The 19,870-nt window shown below is 39.5% G+C and overlaps 3 protein-coding genes across 7 annotated transcripts in view; 1 reads left to right on the top strand and 2 right to left on the bottom strand.

The window, feature by feature from the left end:
* Positions 1-467: 467 nt before the first annotated feature.
* foxd5 (forkhead box D5) lies at positions 468-3,170 on the bottom strand. Its single transcript, XM_067520098.1, has one exon. The coding sequence runs from the start codon at positions 2,683-2,685 to the stop codon at positions 1,630-1,632; it is 1,056 nt and encodes a 351-aa protein (XP_067376199.1). The 5' UTR covers positions 2,686-3,170; the 3' UTR covers positions 468-1,629.
* Positions 3,171-4,133: 963 nt separating this feature from the next.
* cbwd (COBW domain containing) lies at positions 4,134-16,314 on the bottom strand. Of its 2 annotated transcripts, none has more exons than XM_067520097.1 (17): positions 16,156-16,314; positions 15,926-16,038; positions 15,476-15,606; positions 15,248-15,334; positions 14,785-14,881; positions 14,461-14,552; positions 12,412-12,471; positions 11,824-11,861; positions 10,685-10,731; positions 9,914-10,000; positions 9,693-9,737; positions 9,053-9,109; positions 7,190-7,241; positions 5,607-5,675; positions 5,452-5,517; positions 5,192-5,318; positions 4,134-4,660 (listed from the first exon to the last, which is right to left on the bottom strand). In XM_067520097.1, exons 3-17 carry the CDS (start codon positions 15,585-15,587, stop codon positions 4,587-4,589), a joined length of 1,110 nt encoding a protein of 369 aa, XP_067376198.1. In that variant the 5' UTR covers positions 15,588-15,606; positions 15,926-16,038; positions 16,156-16,314; the 3' UTR covers positions 4,134-4,586. The 2 variants fall into 2 exon arrangements, with proteins under 2 accessions (XP_067376198.1, XP_067376197.1); XM_067520096.1 differs by having other exon boundaries at positions 15,892-16,038; positions 16,156-16,313.
* A 1,459-nt stretch (positions 16,315-17,773) lies between these two features.
* dock8 (dedicator of cytokinesis 8) overlaps positions 17,774-19,870 on the top strand; it is a 45,758-nt gene continuing 43,661 nt past the window's right edge. For all 4 annotated transcript variants that reach the window (XM_067520092.1, XM_067520094.1, XM_067520091.1 and 1 more), the window contains exon 1: positions 17,774-18,023. In XM_067520092.1, coding sequence (XP_067376193.1) covers positions 17,971-18,023 — 53 coding nt within the window. In that variant the 5' untranslated portion in view covers positions 17,774-17,970. The remainder of the gene's footprint in view (positions 18,024-19,870) is intronic.

The raw sequence follows: 19,870 nt of genomic DNA, 5'->3' as shown, positions 1-19,870 counted from the left end.
CAAAAGCAGGGAGGGCCAGAATCTTCAAGGCCCACACTCAGCTGAGCCTGGGGCCAAAAATAGCCCTCTGACTGATGGGGAGAATTGTGTTGGACCCGGTCAGCAACTGGACACCGCCTGTGTTTGTGCGTCCACTGCCCGGAATGAAGCAGTGACTGTCCTCATATAATTAGACCCCCCCCCCCCCCCCCCCTCCCACACACACATCCCCCTTAAGTATCCGCACCAAAAAAAATAATTTTAAAAAATCACAATGCATACAAAAAAGTTGAAAGAAATATTTAACAAAAACATAAACGGATTACCCAGAATGCATTACATTCAAAGAAAACTTAAATAATAAAAGAAAATTCCAATGAGTTGAACTTTAGCAGCACTTGAAGTAACTTCTTAAATCATTGTCTTTTTATGATTTATATTCAAATATCCCCACCCCTTTCCCCCTAAAAACTGAACATTTTCCCAACAACATATTTGAATTAACTATATAACACTTTTGTTTCCCAGTATTGTCCCCAACTGAGAAAAAGTTCGTCTGGAAACTCAATTTAATGTCTAAACACGTCTTTGGAAGCTCCCTCCAAAAGGCAGAAACCACATGACATAACAGTTGATTTATTCTTCTCGTATGATTTGTTTCATTGTTGTCACTCTCACATCTCTTTCTCTCCTGTAGCCTCTGGATTTGCCTTCAAATGCTCAAAGAAATAAAAATTGTGAGACTACGTCGTACATTCCTGCTGCACTGGCCCTCGGTCTGCTCCAATAACAGGTAAACACTGCGACCCTGAGGCCAGAGCAAAGAACTGAACCCAATGTGATGATGTTTCATCCCATACTGATATAATAAATAATAACTGGACATAACTTTTTTTAAATTTTGGTGTTGTTAATTATAACTTAGACTATTACATTTAAAGGAAATAAACCGTATGGTCACAGCAGAGCCCCTGCTGTGTTGCTGTTGCTTTTTTATACATAAATGTAATGACCATAAATACTTAACTTGTATTTAAAAGTGAGCATTATTTTATATATAGAAAAAAACTCAAGCTTTAGTTTAGTTTAGAGCTGGCAACTTGTTGAGTTGTTTTTAAATGACTCTGAAATCCAGGAACAATAAAACATGTACCACATAAAATAAAAGTCTTAATGTCGTTCGAAATAATATACTAGAGATCTAGGGGCATGTGCTAACACGAGAAATTTATTTGTGACCTCTCACAAAAACAAACAAACACGAATCTCGTTTGTATAAACATGAATTTCAGGTTTCTAATTATGCACAGCGTTCTGTTGCTTTATTTTAACTCCACTACAACCTGATCCTGATTCATCAACAGAATAAAAAAACTTAAAACAATACGGGTTTTATTAGATATTTTTCGAATTATTTATTCTATTTATTTCGACACAATAATTAATAATAAAAGACAACCATCAACTATTACTTCCACTGCAGCAAGTGTCACAAATATATTAACAGTCTTATTTACACTGATTTCTTTTAAGACTTTGAATGTCAACGCACATAAATATCATGCAATATAAACATTTCTTTAAGAAATGACCCACATCAATGTGTCCTCACATAGCAGCAAACATACAGACATTTCAAACTTTATTTTCTTAGCAGCGTGGGTAAGAGAGTCTGAGGTGCTCGTTTATTAAAGGAGCAGAGTTCAGCATGTGAGGGGGGCAGAACGGAGTCCTGGAAGTCTGCAGGAGTGTCGGAACCAAACAAGCAGCGGGGCCAGATATGAGATGGTTGTATTCAAGAACGCCGTGAGAGCGTTGTTGTGGATTCGGGATGTGTGAGCTGATGGAAGAGGGTTTGCTCATGATGCTTTCAATGCTGAAGGAGCACTTTGTCTGCAGGCCACGCTTTGGTTCAGTAGGCTCGGTTGCGCACAGCTGCGCTCTGAAGTCTTTGGGCCCACTGCTCTTCTCCTGACTGTTAAGCGTTTGTGGCAGAAGGTAATAAGAGGACATGCCCTCTTGCAGGGGCATGAACCCGAGAGGAGCAGTGAGTGGGGGGCTTACCTGGCCCTGCACGCAGTATGGTTGTCCGTACGGCCGATAGTAATTCAAGTTGGAATAAAACATAAGTCCGTCTTTGCTGAACTCGGGCTGGTTTCTCTTGAACCGCTTCCGTCGCCGAAGGAAGCTGCCGTTGTCGAACATGTCCTCCGAGGCAGGGTCCAAAGACCAGTAGTTACCCTTGCCCGGGTTTCCAGGCTCCCTTGGGATCTTAATGAAACAGTCGTTGAGAGAGAGGTTGTGCCTGATGGAGTTCTGCCAAGCGGGGAACTTCTCTCTGTAGTAGGGAAACTTGTTGCTGATGAAGTCACAGATGCCACTCAGCGTCAGCTTCTTCAGCGGGCTCTGCAGGATGGCCATGGTGATAAGGGCGATGTATGAGTAGGGGGGCTTTACCGAGCCGCTCTGGGCTTTCCTTGATTGGGGTGCGTCTGCGTAGAAACTATTCTCGCCTTCCCCCGAGGAGTCCGGTTCTGAAGAGTCAAATTCAGCACCAGATTCTGCAGACGAGCCCGGATCCCTGGAGCACTCGTTTCGATGTAAGCGCCCCTGACTGGGTTCGTGCTCACCAACGATGTCAATCTCATCCTCCTCCAGAGGTAAAGGAGCGTGATGCGAATATTCGCATTCAGTGGAGAGCGTCATGGTCACAGGCCGAAGTTTCAGAAAAGCGTAGAGATTCAACTGTGCCAAACAGGCATTAATGGATCGTCGTGCGTACAAACCAAAAGGCCCCTGTTTGTGCGTAAAAGCGCATCTAGCGTCTGGTTGTTCTTAAACCGTGTTTGCTATGGTTGTCGGAGCTGAGGCTTTATATATTGGGAGGCTGCTGCCCTGCAGGACACATCCATTAACCCTCTGAACCTATCAGAGTAGACCCTCACTGCAGGGAACCAAAGGAAGCAAGCACACAGGGGAAGAGGGCTGGGGTGGGGGGCTATGGGTCCCGAAGAAGTGCGCGAGGCCTATTTATGCATAGACAATACACTGCAATTAGTATTTTAGCCAGTAGCTAAGGTGAACGTTTTAAGCGATTTAAATTCATTATGAAATGGCTGATTTTTTCCAACATAAAATAAAACTTCCAACACCTCACTGTTTCACAACTTGCACCTCGTCCATTAAGAAACATGTGACATGCATATCTTTAAATTTATTAGTGTTTTATTTTGGTTCATCGCGTTTTGCGCAAAACTAATGTGACTGTCGCCTCTGAGCTGCTGAAAATGGCAATATGAAGTTAACGTTAAATATTGAATTTCAGAGATGGGATGTTTTTAACACCACGCCTAACCCGTGATAAGAATCCAGGTGTTCCCCGCTTTGGACCCCCGCGGGTTCGTTTAGTTTGCCACCTCTGGCGTGGTGTGACCATGAAAATGGCCGTGATAGGGTTTCCCGCAGGTAGCTGAGAAAAGAGGCAATAGTCGCCTTAAGGAGGTCATCAGCATCAGAATCAGGTAGGAAACAGCTCAGCTGCACGATGAGCTCTAGGCTACAGGGCTCTGCTCGGCTCTGCGGTAGGGATGAATAAGCAGAACGACCCTCAAAGCAAACGCGTCCAACAGCGGCTATGTGCTGCTAAATTATCTCCATTGCAATGATCAAGCTGGATAAAACTCCACTTATTTCCTCACCCGACTGCGCCTACTGTGTGAGAGATGGTTGTCACTTGACTTTAACAATAACAACAAATACTAGAAAACAGAATGACTGTAATTTGTCGGGTATTACAAGCGGACACTTAGGTAAAGATGGAGATAACAAGGGACAATTTGGGTCTTCAAAGATTCATTTTACAATGGCACTAACGAAATGAAACAAGTAATAATAACAACTTATTAAAAATATCGTGTTACAAAATTGTTTTTTTTTTAACTTGTTAAATATCAGCTATACTGAACAGTCTGTTCACGGTTTCATCTCAATAAAAACAAAATAGCTAATGCTCTTGGAGGTCTTTTTTTACAAACTTACCACTTAAAGCATTGTGTCTATTGTTACGTTAATAATGTGCTGTTGGACAGAAAGAACCAAATTTAGTAATGATTAAAAGCATTATTTGGTTTAGGTATATTAGAAAAGTTACATAATAACATGTTCACAAAAAAAACTGTATTTTAATAATTTAAAGACATAGGATGTTAAAGCCAGAAACAAAAGAGTGATTGTTTCATTTACAAAGTTACAGTATGTTCAGGCCCTTTGTGGCACCTTTGTTTCTGTACATATATTAGGTTTTTAGAAGGTTACTTATACAGGTTAAGTCAGGTCAGGGAGAGAAATGCATCACACAGCATTTATCTCAATCACTGCAACAACAAAAACACTCTTCCTTTGTTACACTGTAGCATTTGAAGCAGTGACAAACTATCATATTTGATACTACTTTATTAATCACTACAGTAAGCATAATACCCTGTGACATAATTCATCCCTGGGTATTTACAGCATTTAAATATGAATCACTGTTCCACGTTTACACATGGCCAAACCTTGACTTCTTCTCCACAATCAACAGTTTTGATGATAAGAAGAGCTTATAGCTAATTTCTCTCTGCACCCTGCACCAATGTAGAAACAAACTGTTCCTGTAGAACATCCTTGTCCAGGTTCCTACCTGCAAACAGGATGGATACAAAGGGGAGCATTAGCACAGCATGGCTACGCAGACTGAAACAGACAGCGTAGAAGTGTGTACAGATTTCACATCTATTTACACCTAAAGCCCTAAAAGATTCTGCTGAATATTGTCTCTACTTTTGAGAAAATGGTAAAGAAATTATATCATGAAGCCTTACGATGCCTTATTACAGCCAAGAACTTTATAGATTTATTAAAGAATCAGAACCATACTGATACATTACTACTGTGAAATTATAAATAAATGGTAAAGCAACAATATGCAAGCTGGTGTTAGCATAAGACTTAAAGCTTTAAATTAAGTTTGGGGGCATACTTCTAGTATAACATATTGGTAAAAGTCACTTACACAGCAACTGTAATGAGCTGCTCCCATTACACAGATATCAGTACATTAACTACTCGAAGGTAAACTTTAATAAAATATTGTCAAGAAATAAAGCAACTCAGTGAACTGACTGCTTGCATGACAATGTTTAAATGTGCAAAGAAAAAAAGTTATATTGACCTATGAAGATCAGTCGGTTGATTCGTTGGTTTTCCTCCCAGAGCTGTGGAGTTTCATTCAGCTCGTACAACTCGTGAACCCCCTGAAGCATCACTTGGTGGGCTTTACCTGCAAATGATACTATGCCCTGAAAACACATGAGTCACAAGTGATACATTAACCAACACTGAATGGAGCATTGGAAACTGATTAATGCACATAACTTTGGAGCTGTTATCGATCACTGCTGCCACTGGAGGGACTATTGTGCTCTACTGTACCTTTAACCGGATGACTGTCATGGGTTGCCCTTCTTTGTTTTTGAACATCTTTTCCCACAAAAGATCCTGAAATGAGGCAATGAGTGTTTACTTTCCATAGGACAGTATTGTATTAAAGCTATTTTGTAATAGCAGTGGCGATCCGAATCAGGTACCTGGATGAAGACATTCAAGGCATCTTCAGAGAGATCTCCAGCTACTTCAAAAGTCACAGTTAAAATACTCTGAGGAGGACACATAGACATGGTGAAAGTTTATGAAAAAGAAAACATTTTGTAGTTTTGAAAACTATGCCATTTATCACTCACTCACTCAAATACATGTAACTACGTATAATACATATAATCTTGTATATTGTTTATATATTTTGGGGTCTTTAAATATCTAGCAATGCTGTAAACACATTATATATTATATGTTTGTCTTATGCAAAATATCTTGATCTGTGCAGTAAAAAGTAACTGTCAGATAAGTACATGTACACAAATTGTAGGTACAGTTTACTGTTACATGGCACTGCTGTCTAAGATGTATTTAAAATGCATTTTAACATTTATTTTTGGTTTACTGAAACTAGCATATCCATTATCCATTAAACTAAGGAAGTGTTTTTTACACCCTGGCTGACGATATTCTCAATGCTTGTGTCAAAAGCCACACATGGCACCTGAAACACAGCTACCCCTCTTTCTCTGCCTGAGCCCTTTTGTCTCTTTTTCTCTTGAACACACACACACACACACACACACACACACACACACACACACACACACACACACACACCTCATACATCCTTACAACATTAAAAGGTCGCTTTCCAGATATATGGGGGGGTTGTGTCAAAGTGTTAAGGTTACACACTTCCTTGTCATTTGGTATAACAACAGAATAACAGCACTCTCATTTACATGAATAGAGCAACATGGGGAAGAAGGAAGGGAGGAGAGGGGTAGAGGTGGGGTTGTTTGCGGGACGGGTGAGCTTAATGCGGGAAAGACAACCTGGAGAAGACAGACAACAATGGCATTATTTACCCAAACAAACAGCCCTCATCTCTCCTCATCCTGTGATAAAAGTTCATGGGTATAAATCACGACTAAAAACGAGATGAGATGTAACTGTGGCAAGGGGTCATTTGGTTGAAAACCTGATATAAAGTAACAGTATGGGAGAAATAAACTAATAGTCTTCACCTTTATTGACAAAATTGGGTTTTTAGTTAATGTTTGGATTTTAAGGACTATATTAAATTTCCCTTTATAAAATGGCACGCTAGAGATCCGCCGTTCCCATCTGACATTAAATCTTTAATAAAATGGCGAAATGTTGTCTGTTAAAACATTTTATGATATCTGGATTCAATCCAGACCAAAGCCATAAAATGTAGCCAAGTCTCTAGTCAGTCTAGCCAACACAGTGCACCTAGTCTACTGAAGAAGAGTGATTCAATGTCTATGTTTGTGTGACTGAAATTGGGCCTATTTGTGGGGTAAAAAGAAAACATCAAAAGCCTTCAGCTGATCTTAACACACAAAAAAGCAAAGCAGGGAGGGAGTTTTCACTACAGTGTCATAGCCTGGGGGAATGAAGGACACAATTTTTTGCTACAGGACAATTGACCTCCCTTTGTCCTGTAGGAAATGATGTGTTGAAATAAATTAGCAAACAAAACAAGGAAAACTTAAAAGGTACATAAAGAGCGAGAATAGGGAAGGAACACAAAGCTAGCAAATAATACCTTGTCAAGATGAGGCTTTGTAGGTTTCACAAGCCGGAGCCTCTCTTCTAGACTTTTAGATGAGAGAAATAATTCAAAACCATCATATATATAAATTTTTTTACCAATGTAGAAATAAGACTCATTGCAATTTTAAAATGTGCATATGTTCAACTGTTACCCCTTTTCGAATGCAGTAAACCAAAAAACATTTTAAAAATATTCAATGTCTTCATTCCCTTTCCTAACCTGTAAGTTAAATCATAATGGTCACAAGATAATTTAGGAAATGAGGCATATTTCCATAGAAGGCAACAATATGCCTTTTTTCAAAAATATATATGTATATATTTTCCTTTGAATCAGTGAAGATTCTTCTCAAAAATATGAAACAAAGAGGTAAGGTAAACATTTCACAACTAGACACAGCACTTTATGACTCACAACCTAAAATACACACACACTTTTTTAAGAAGCCATTTTGGTGGTTTCTAGGCTGTACAGATGATTTTATAGCCGCACTTCTGTTTCAGGAGGGGTAAAATGATGTTCCCTGATAACGTACAGTAAAAGTTCAACAAAATTGCCATCGTATGTAATGTAATTAAGCTTTATTACTGCTTTACCCATCTCCTTCCTCTGTTCTGCAGAAGAAGAGCGGATTTTTTCTTTGTTTTGTTTCACAGTATAATGCAGTGTATTGCTGTATCAGAACCTAATGACACAACTGTGAATGGACCTGTGAAAACTTTAGAGATGGTAGTTAAATCCTACAAAACACTGACCACCTCCCCCAAACAACCTTCAGCCGTTGTTCTCCCCATCAGACCTTCTCAACCCCCCGGCCTTCTCCCTGACCTCACAAGAAGGCTAAATGTTGCGTCCAGCAGCTTGAGCCCTGCGTGCTGTTAGTACCACACAAGCAGAACAGCAGGGGGCCGCTTCAAACAGCCAGCATGGGATCGAGGAGAGGAGGAGCCTGGAGTCTCAAAGGCAGGGGGAAAGGAGCTATCTGCTGGGACAAGTGGGTCTCCTCGGGAGCCAGTGGACACACACAGCTCTAATCCTCTGCAGCTGGTCACAGAGACTGAGGGCATGTAAGAGAGCTTTAACACCACGGCCCATTTCATTCACATGAAGGGATGAACACTGACCCTATTCATGATAATGACATTCTACAGGGGATACAATATGATGACCACCCTGTGGTGTAACAGGGGGACGCTCAATAAAAGAGTGTGTTAATTAGAGAAAAACATGGTTAGCAACTGTATCAAAGACTGCTGGGTCCACACTTCAGACTGACTAGCAACAATCATCAGTTCAGTCAAAGTGTGCTTTTGATCTTTTACTGCAAGTTTAAAAATGCTAAAGATGTGTTCATGGCAATTTATATGGCTAATCACATATGGCATACGTCACAAATGTATTCATTTTCATTAAGCCATCCATTCATGCATCCACTCACTAAATTTAATGTCTTTACTAAACTCAGAAAGCGCAATACTGTTTCACAATCAGCTGATTTAGTCAGGGGTATTGATTTTCCTGTCTGTGTCAGTAAAAAAATGCACTATATATACATACACTAATGATAATCTGAAGGTTATAACCAACTTAAGCTTTTTGTTTTCCAGGAAATAAACATGTTGTAATTTCTAAAATGTAATTTACAAATCCCAGCTTGAACTATTTTACAGATGAGTTAAAACAGTAAAATGTCCCACTCCGTACACTCATGGGTCACAATCCTCAAATAACAGTTTTTAGGAGGATTTATAAAATATAAACATGGCCTTTTGTATTAAAAATTTGTCTTTCTGAAAACAATTTCACTTTTCTGAAAGAATACGTGTACATGAAACATAAAGGCACATAACTCACTGGACTCCGGCCTTATCGTCAAAGGAATGCAGATCCAAAACTTGTGAGAGATCCACCCTGTGGAAAATGACTGATTTAATTTTTTCTTGTTTAAAATATAATATTTCCATAATAGGTAACAGATTAAGAAAAAACATTAGCTTCCATCACAATATGGCTAAAACTAACATTAAACATAACTGAGTGAACTGAGTCAGGGAAAAGGTTGTGGGAATGTTTTTCCGATTAACCCCTTGCTGCACAGTGTCTTTCATCTCCTCACCCTGGAATGAACTCTATGAAACACACTGCTTGTGTTAGCCAGATGCCACCTGAGTCCAACAACCCACAGCTTGCTAAGTCTGATATATTTGCACGCACACACACTCTCTGACACATGAATACCTGGGATAAGAGAGCAGAGACTCGTTAGTAACTGGACACCACTGAAGGTTTGGTGTTTGTATTTATACGGGAGCGTTGGAGGTTTCTCTTGAGAAATGTCGCGCCTGAACTGCTTTGCCTTTGATGCAAAGATCTGAGCAACAGCTGCACGTGGAGTTAATCTGTTACACCACACTAAGCAGGGAGTCCGACCATGGAAGCACTACATGACGTATAATACAAAATGACTCTGTTTTTGTTTAGGAAATCAAGTTACCTTGATCTCTGGGTTTCTAGAATCTTGACAAGACCATTGATAGACCTGAATAGAGAAAAAAAATATTAGTAAGTTACACCTCATTTGTACAACCATACGCATCCTACATAGTTGTTCTTTGTGACAATGAAATTAAGCTAAATGTAATATTACAATGTCAAAAATGTACATACACAGGTTAATGACCAGATATTAGATTTTTTTAAATGTATGCTATTGACCTGATGACGTCTCGAACTTGTTTTAGTTCCTCCTCATTTACCAGATCTACCTTGTTGATAATGGTCAGGTCAGCAAGAGCAATCTGTCTGCAAAGACATTAAGCACAACAAAACAAACTATGTTTGTCTGATGAGTCACATCAAATCCAATTTTGTTTTTATATCCCCACTTCTCAATCACAAATTTGCAGGTGCACACGCTGTTCACGATCTAGACAACAACAAACATCAGGAAAAAAGGCCAACGTGTTTGTTCAATCTCTACTCAGTCTAACACAGAAAACCCAAACTCTTATCTCCCATCTTTGTGTATGTGTGCATGTGTTCATGGGAGGTCAAACTCAAATGGGAGCTGAGCACTGTTTAGTTTAGAGGTGAAAACACAAACAAAGGACCAAGAATGCAAAGGGTCATGTAACTTTAGTGCATTTGTTCAACAACAGTACACAGCTGCTGGAAGAGACAAACCGCCAAGGGAGGCACAACAGGCTTGTAGCAAGAGTACGGCCAATAGCATGTTATAAGACCTTGTGGGGTAAATATAAAGCGGTTTGTTTAGTCTTTGGAATTGCTCAACATTTCGGAAAATACACTTCACTTGCTTTCTAATAAATCTTGTCTCCGTGTGGTAGATATAAAGCTACCACCAGCACCTAGCCTGGCTCTGACCAAAGGGGCTTTTCTTCTAGCATCTCTACGGCTCAATAATTATTAGGATTGATGTTGTTAATTTAAACTATAAACAAAGACAAAAAACTGAATTAAACATACCTGGCTGCTTCATTGATGAGTCCATCTGATTTTTCCTCTGTTAATTGCTACAGAAGGCAAAGATATTATATATTCTTAAGAAAATAATGAGGTATGCAACAGACATAACAAAAAAATTAACTGATAAATTGATAAAAGAAAAGTCTGTATTTTATCAGTGTGAACTGAGTTTTGCATACACATGAAACTACAGGAGGTCTCCTTTCATTCCTGTGGGTGTCCTGGGCTCGGACTGGGAACGTGGAGTTTTCCAAAACAGTTTAATATGTAATAACAAGACAGAGCAGGAGGTGTTAATCTGGATCCTGACCCCTGTGTGTCAATCTGACATGAATTTGTCACAGCCCGAATCACTGTAGATTTACCTCTGCAGCAATAAATGACAAAAATGTATTAAATAAAAATCTATGGAATAGACCTTTGCTGCCTTTATGTGACAACTTCTGCGTGGAGAGACAAAGGCCTTTCAGAGTCTGGAAGGCCAAAGTTAACCTGCAACTCCTAGGACTGACAGAAATTTCAGGAGACAGATGAGAGGAGAGGCAGATGAGAGGATGTGACAGCCCTATTACAATGGTCACATCTCTCATATCAATTACTCCTTCACTACGAGTTATCCTCTCCTCTCTGTCTCCTTCATCTTGCCATCTCTCTCACCTCTCAGGACAGAACAGCACCTAGGCTACGAAATGTGTCACCTCACTGAGCATGACACCTTTAAATTAGAGCCCATTATTAAGGTGTCACTTGTCCTGTTCCTATTAAGTACCACAGGGAGGGAAGGATGTGTGTGAGTGTGTGTGTGGCTTTGCACTTGGGATTTATGAACAATCCCACAAGTTTCACAGCTTATCTTGGCATTAAAGTCACAATGTGAAGACACTTTATTTAGTTATTGCTCAGAATCAAATACTGGAAATATGCTTTGAAGTTCAGCAACAAGATGCTTGAAGTCTTTTCAATACTGGAACACTTCAATTACGTATAATCAATGAATGAAAAGGCACATTTTTGGAACCATTAAATGTTACAAATTATTTTTTAAAAATTGACTAAAGAGTTTTGTCAGCTGTAGAATATTTTTCTGTGCCGTGCAAAGCCTCAACACTGGGTAGGACTGCAGCATTCATATGACATACCTGTAGTCCAAACTTGGCATCAATGACCGTGACGATGCCTGGGAAGGACAAGACACTGGAAATAAGTCAATCCAAGACATCACTACAACCTTTGCATGACTTTTTCAAACTGCAGCTGCCTTGTGGTGTTTAGCTGTGTCTGTTTGTTAGTTATCTGAAGAACACTTTTGGTGTGCTCGCCTGTCACAACAGAGCAGACAGCTGAGAATGTAGTGCAAAGAATGAGCTGCACGCAAAGACCAATACAGCAGAAAACTAAGTAAGAAAATAAGACATCCCTACAAACACAGCAGGTACCATTTGGTCAAGTCAAACGTCTGGAATAGGAGCTGCTATAGGCCAATTTTCATAAATATTATATTTGCTTTAAACAGCAAATGTCTTTGAAAATCCTGAAACATACATTATAGAAAAGACCCATTCAGCAGTTAATTTTGTCCTTTAATTATATTGCCCCTCTGAGCTCAACCCAATTTATCAGTGTAGCATCTTTGCACTACTGTTTAATAAACTATGTTTTGTGCACAGGACAGTTAAAACTAAATAACTGCATGAAGCACTAACACTGTAGCATTACATATACCTTACCATCCAAATAGACGTCACTGCCGAGCTCTGCATCGACCCAGAATATGGAGGCCACAGCTCCTGCCAAAAGATAAGAGATGGCATTTAAAGACGTCAAGGAAAAGACAGATAATGTAAAGTACATACAAATAATTAATGTTCAGCTCCCATTATATAAGTATTCCAATAAACTTTCTTGAACTAATCTGCAGTCACTCACTATAACAATAACAAAAATATATTTTTTCAATACATTTAAGGCTGTAAGTAATGATTATTTTCATTACTGATTTCTTTGCTGAATATTTTTTTCAATGGATCAATAAATGTTGAAATTAGTTTATAAAATAAAATAGTGAGAGATGCCCACAAACAATTTGAAGTGCAAAGCGACTCTTTAATCTTCCTTTTGGTTGAACAACAGTACAAAAACAGATAAATGTCATTTTCTTACAAAAAAGGTATGTAGGACCATCACTGCAGAATAATTTTAAATAAATTAAAGTACTTCAAATAAATTAAGCAATTCAGAAGTAGATATGGTTACTTTATTTAGTGACATATGCATCTAAAGTATTTGTGTAAGCTGTACTTTCAAAACCCTGTATGATTTTGGTCTCACTGAACTCTGTGAAGCAGATAAAACCAATATCAGACACCTTTCAATTGTTTATCTCCAGCTGGTACATTTGGTTTGTTTCTATTTTCCTGTGGCTCTGGTTATTACAAGACCCTATGTTACCTTGCCAGCCACAGCTTGTTCACATAATGCACTTTTGTCAAACTGCCAAGCAAGAATAAAAAAGCATTGTAAATATTTGATGGCTGCGTAATGAAAACACTGTTTTTGAGTGGCATGTTTCACATAACGCATTCAACCTCTTCCTGAATGGAAGGGGAGAATCCCCTAGGGAGCTTTTATGATTGACAGTCCTGCCAGAGCCAATGACAAGCCTGTCCTAGTTGATAACAAGCCCGTCTCAGCCAACGACATAGCAGTGGAGTGAGGACAACCTCAGTCTGAGCGCGCTCTGTTGGCTCTGTCTGTGAGGCCAAGTGGTCTGTGTCTGCTCACAGCGTTACCTCCTGACACCTGTCACTTAGCGACATACCCTGATCGTCACAGTCCTCACCCTGTAATAGCGTAATATTGATTTCTTGATTCAAACTTGAGAGCTGAATGGACAACTAGTTTTTTCCTTCTTGGCTGCCCTGATGAAAATAGACCCTTGGATGCTTCTGTCACAGCAACACAAGTAGTCTTCAAGACTTACAAAATGTTTTGCTTTTGATGTGGGCTGTACAAAGAAATGTGAAGGCAGAAATTGTCATTGGTACTAACAGTTAGTTTCAGGTACCACAAAACACTTTAAACAAAGATTATTCCCATACAGTACAGTGTTACTAGTTTAGACTAGACTATTTTAAAAATGTTTGCTTGTATTTCAGTTGCCAAAGCATCAATGCTGTTTAAAACTTAAAAAAATTAGCAAAGACAAGCAGAGTGAGAAGGATGACGTGAATTTGGTTAACTGGTTATTTCAAATACAGGTTGTCAGGTGACTGTTAGATGCCAGTGTAAGCTGGAAGAATCAAGTCCCCCTGCAGCTTCCATCCCACACACACCTTCTGGTAAAACCGCTGGTGACACCATGAGTTTTCACAAGAGGCAAATAACTGTCTATTCATTCCCCCATGCCAGGGGTTAAAATAAAAATATTCCATAACAGTCGGTTGCAGATTATTATGATACAGATGTAGATCATATTGTTAGTGCCCTTCCACAGACACAGAAGATCCTACAATTTGCTCCTAAATAACTTAAAACTAACAAAAGTAATTAAAGGGTTATTTAAAGATATAAAAATCAGATGTTGGTTGTGATAATTGATCGAGTTCCATATTTAAACAAAACAACACAGCCCAAATCAAAAAGGGTACATGACTGATTACAAGATCTAGTTATGTGCAATGCTGATTACAGAAATCGCTGACTATAATGGAACAATTTATATTCTTTTATAACAAATCTGTCCAGGGCACTGATTAAATAAGGCAAACGCATATTACCTGGATCAGCGAGTCCTGTAGTTTCTAATAGGATATAGTCGAACTTTCCTTTCTTCTCCATAAGGTTCTCAATAGCTTTAAGACCGTTGTCCCTGTTAAATTATAGAACATAAACATACATATGATTTCAATCTAAGGAATATAAGTCCACTCCGGTTTCCTCCCACAGTCCAAAAACAGTTAGGTTGTTGTGATTTTAGGTTAATTAGTGAATTAGTGAATGTAAAATTGACTATATGTATACATATAAAGACTAATTTAAATGTTAAAAGCAAATATTGATTTTATTCTATTGTGACAATGGACAATAGTTATTCTCTTTACTTCACAGAGCAGCAGAGGCAGCCATTTCTCAGTTCCAGCCACTCCTCATAGAGCTCTCCTCCCTGGCTCACTGCAAGGGATTTCTCCAGGGCACTACCTGCAGTGAGAGGAAAAGTAGCAGCTTAAAGACAGAGAAGTCTGTACCACAGATGTCATATTGCTGTCAAGAAATCTGCTGAAATATCAAAGCCATATAGCTTATGTTGCTATATGGCTTTACATTTCCTGACCATAAGACAGTTTATATACATTTCTGACAATATAAATGAATGATGTGTAAAATAAAACATTGAATTAAAGTATAAGGCCCAACATTTTACTAACTGTGGTCCATGGTGAAAATGTACAAGCTCATCTGGGGTTAGTTTAAAATGCTGTCATGCTGCACTCCTGTGGAATTCTCTGGAAACACAACAATCAGTTTGACAACCAGTTTGTAGTATTGAGTTGATTGCATATTTACCCTCTCCAAATTCATTGAGTATGACAGCAATTCGCTTATTGTGTTGTTCTGTTAATATGTAGTTCAGAAGTGTTGTCTTTCCAGCCCCTAACAAACAAAAAGAAAACACTGGGTTGGTAAGTGGTGGAAGTATGATAACCCTAACTGCTGAAACAGAACAACAGAGGATGCAGTGTCAAATGTGTGATAAGCTTATTAAAGCTGGGAGTAATACTGATAGCCCCTCACCAAGGTAGCCTGTGATAATGGTGACGGGAATCTGCTCTGTAGGATGACCAGGCTGGATGGGCACCAACTCAGGACAATCATCCTCCTCCTCTTCCACCCCCATGCCATCCATACCACAAAAAACAGTTTGTCTACACAGATACAAGATAGATGCGGGCTGATAAATCAGTATGCAGACACGACCTGGCAATTATTTCTTTCCAGTCAATGACACTGCTATAGGGCCAACAACCATATGAATGCGTCGGTTATTATGTAAACAAAAATATATTTATATGGAAATATGTGCACGTCAAAACTAGAAAAGTACAGAAAAACAACAGAAATTCACTAGCCAAAATGTTAGAACTCAGTAATACCAATGAACCCGCTCTGTTCACTACAGCGCGAAGTAGAAGAATATTCTCTGGTTTTACCTGATATTTGGTGGTGTAGATGCTGATACACTACCTTTTCACGGATTTGTTGTGCTCTGGAGTACTGTGCCCTTACGTTTTGACGGCGTGCTACACAGTAAAGACTCCGTTCAAATCATGAGGCACAAAGTTGGTTCCGCTATACCGCTAGGGATATACACACACACGCACACACACAACAAAAATCTATTAAAAGGCTTAACAATGGTGTTACCCGACGATGATAAATAAACAATTACAAATGTATCTGCTCATAATACGTACACAACATTTTGTTTCTCGGTGCAAACTAAGCCTTCTGTGCTGACAAGTGTCCACCACAAGAGGGCGAAAGAAACCAGTTCAGGGTCGTCTACGCTCCAGTCCACAGTATGTTCCATGCAAGATGTTAATGAAAAGAAAATTAGCTATGAGAATATCACCTTACACCAACAAAATCATATAGTAAACTTACTGCTTAATCCGGTGCTTTATACCCAGTAAAATCAGCAGCAGAGCACAGTTGTCAATGTATAGGTGTATCTACACATATTTACACACAAAGCTTATAACATATTTTTTTCCTGATTTTTTTTCTGCCACCAAAAGCTATAGGTGTGGGGTGTAAGGCTAGGTGGAGTTAGAGGCCTTTCAACTGTAAACACCTACCCTGGATGTTGATACATCTGTTTTTAAAGGGATCTCTCCTTTGCATCATAAATAATGCCATAAGAAATTACATAATCAAAACAATGATGAAATAAAGAATTCATAAATTCATTATAATGCCTATAATTCTTTCAAGAAATAATGCACATAAAATGCATAGCAAAGGTCATCGTGTGAAAAATATAGATAAATTAGACATAAAGTCACTGGAATTGTATTTACCACATAGCATCCTCAAAATGAAAAGCAGTTTTATATCTGAGTACTGAGTTCCATGATACAGTTCATCACATTTTAGATTAATTAATATAATCTTTCAGCAATGATGTAAGAGATGACGTTGCACAAGGGTTCAAACAAAGCCAGCATGTAATAGTAGGTCAGGACCAATGGCACACTTAGACTCAATACAGTTGTTATTATTAGTTACACCTGTGCTTGAGACAAGTAGTTTGTGACAAAGGTCTATTGTGTCATGCTTAAATGAGAACTGGTTGACAGGAAACAGTAGAGAAACACTATCTGAAGGAGGAACAGATTTTCACACAAGACAAGTCAATCTTTCAACAGAGCCAGACTTGTTTCCCTCTGTGATAACCTGAGCTGACCAATTGTTGGCACTCTTTACAACAAACACAAGAAAAGTATTTTCCAAAATACTAGCCTACTACTTCAAGTTTAATGAAGCGTGGTGTGTAGCTACGGAGAAGGTGGTGACATCAGGCCCCCATAGCCCCAGGGGTCATGGGGCTTGTGTTAGAGCCTCTGTTTAAAGGGGCTGTCCTATCAGAGTCACGGGTTCGTTTTCCAGACAGGGGAAATAAAATAATACAGAGTGACACAAACAACCCAAAAGGCATAAAACACAAGAAGAGTTTCAGAAAGAAAGGAAACAAGCAGGGCGCTCATTCTGGGGGTCCTGCTCCTGACAGGACGGATGTTGGAAAGTCTGTAACCAAGGGCCCATTATTCAATTGTCTGGTTTGGATTATTTCATTTCAAACTGGATTTTTTTTTCTTTCGTTGTCACTAAACTCCCCGTCAAACTGAAAACACTGAGCATGTTTGAACAGAACAAAAAACGGAGACCTTGACACTTCTCTCGGCAGCGAGGGAGCGCGCTTGTCTCATCCAGCCGGTCCCATCATCCCCTCCCACTCGGTTCCTCTCCCTCCCTCTTTCTCTCCCTCCCTCCCTCCCTCTTTCTCTTCCTCCCTCTTTCTTTCTCCCCCCCCTTCTCTCTGTACGGGATGCCTCAAATCAAATGCGGAAGTTTCCACCCAAATCCGCTGCCGCTCCTGCCAAGATGAGCATTGAGATGACAGTTGAGCTGCTGTGACTGGAAGAAGCGGTGCGTCGGTGACAGCGAGGCTGCGAGTGCGCAGGAAAAGACCAAAGCCAGCGCCGCCGAACTGGACTTCAGACTCGCATATGGCCTCTCTGAGCAGCGCAGACCGACGGGCTTTCGCTCTGAAAATCAACAGGTAAAAATGTCCCCTGTTGGAAGCCGCGGTTGTTGTGCTGTCAGGTTTGGTTCTGGAGTGAATGTAAAGTCTTGGTTACCTGCCCGGAGAAGTGGGTGGGAGCCGAGTCTTGACAGTTGCTGGGGATAACACAGTGGAGCAGGCAGCCACATGTTGTGAATGTTAATGCTGCAGGTTGGTTCACTCTTTCCGGGGGAAAAAAGCAGCCCGCAGGATAATTAACAGCCAACTTTTCTTTAACTTTTTGAAAAGAAAACCTTCTAATAGGAACAGCTTAGTGAGCGTATTCCTCTTGTGGGCTTGTTACTTACATAAGTTGATAATCTTAGGAAGAGAAACTGACTTTTTTTTAAAGCAGGCCGATAAATCTGTAGTTTATCAGTCTCATTTCCTCCTCATGAGGATGCTGATTCTATGTCTAGTATGATTAATATGATGATATCCTGTGTATGAGCTGACTGGCCCTTAGAGCTGCTATAAATGAGCAGGGATGTGGTCATAGTTCCTGCTGTGACTCTGACCAGGTGTGGAGGAAGTATGTACATGGGAATCTATTGTGCACCCTGCCTCTGCTGTAGTACAACTCCTGAAAACAAATACACAACTACATGCTATGATTAGCACAACAGGCATGTAAGGTTTCTCCTGTATTAGCACTGCAGGTCAAGCTGAGTGTCCTGTTGTAAATTGTTTGCACGGTGTTGTTGCAGTTTATCAGTGCACTGGAGTTCATACACTCTGGGGAAGTAGGTAAAGACAGCGTGGGTGCACTTTTAGCACTGTTAAATTCCACACTGCAACTTTAGACCATGTAAAACTTCATAAAGTAGAAATCATTACTGATGTAGTTCCACAAAGTGTTTCTGGAGGAAGCCCCAAGTCTGGCTCCAACTAAAGTTTGTTTAGATTATGGATTAACCTTGTGATTAATTTGATTTGATTAATCTTGATTAAATGTTTTGGCTATAGATTATTAGGATGTAGTGAGAAATGCCCATTAAAATATCTGTTTTGTCCCTCTGACAGTTTAAAATCTGGACAAAAATACTCTTAGCCTAATACCTGATCAAAATAGATAATTGTGATGAACTGTTTAACACATATTTTAATTGCTTCAGGTCTTGTCCAAAGGGTTTTTACATTTTTTAATTGTGAAATCCTCTAAACAACTCCACAGTCAATGTGCCATACTCTTGATTTTAATAGCCAGGACAAATCACAGCTCCTTGCTGTGCTACACTGTGCAGAGCTGAGCTCAGCTGCTGAGGGATGAGAGGGATCTTGGATCATAGCCTGAATCTAGTGATGAGCCAGCAAGGGGGCTGGTTAGAAGATGCTGTACTTAAGCAAAGCGCAGTGTTGTGGAATGCGTAGTTTTATAGTGTTAAATGTTCACTGACAGTGATTTCTGTTAGCAGCGGCGGGGAAAAATTTAAAATATTTCCTGCTGTCTATTATGTGTTTAGTTTTTTTGTGGTGATTTTTTTGTACAGTACATATACACCCTATTATGTCAACAACTCATCATGGAAATAAACATTTTACGTCTAGTATCAGTAAGTATAAGGTATAAAGATCAGATAATGTGTTCATTAATATATGTGTTCAGGGCATTTTCTGCTATTGTGAGACTGGACAGGTGATGATTGCATGTGATGATGATCCCTGGCCATATTTATTGGCACATTTATTGTGAATTCGTGGTCAGCATCTTAAACCTCTAGTCCACCAACAGCACATGTTATTTTAAGAAGACACCGTGTGACCTAAATAGTGGGTATATTGGTCATAAACTGCAAAAATGTCAAATGTGGCAGAGAACAACCTAGAAAACTGTAACAACAAAA

The sequence above is a fragment of the Channa argus genome, chromosome 11, assembly GCF_033026475.1.
Source record: "Channa argus isolate prfri chromosome 11, Channa argus male v1.0, whole genome shotgun sequence".
In the NCBI taxonomy this organism is placed as follows: domain Eukaryota; kingdom Metazoa; phylum Chordata; class Actinopteri; order Anabantiformes; family Channidae; genus Channa; species Channa argus.
The sequence above is the reverse complement of the archived record's forward strand: the minus strand, read 5'-3'. Positions and strand labels throughout refer to the sequence as shown.

Excerpts from the sequence above, each read along its gene's own strand:
- foxd5 (XM_067520098.1), bottom strand. The coding sequence starts at position 2,685 with ATGACGCTCTCCACTGAATGCGAATATTCGCATCACGCTCCTTTACCT.
- cbwd (XM_067520097.1), bottom strand. The coding sequence starts at position 15,587 with ATGGATGGCATGGGGGTGGAAGAGGAGGAGGATGATTGTCCTGAGTTG. Across the intron at positions 11,862-12,411 it reads CAGTGACGTCTATTTGGATG|GCATCGTCACGGTCATTGAT; the intron begins GTAAGGTATATG and ends TGTCCTTCCCAG. Across the intron at positions 10,001-10,684 it reads CTCATCAATGAAGCAGCCAG|ACAGATTGCTCTTGCTGACC; the intron begins GTATGTTTAATT and ends ATGTCTTTGCAG.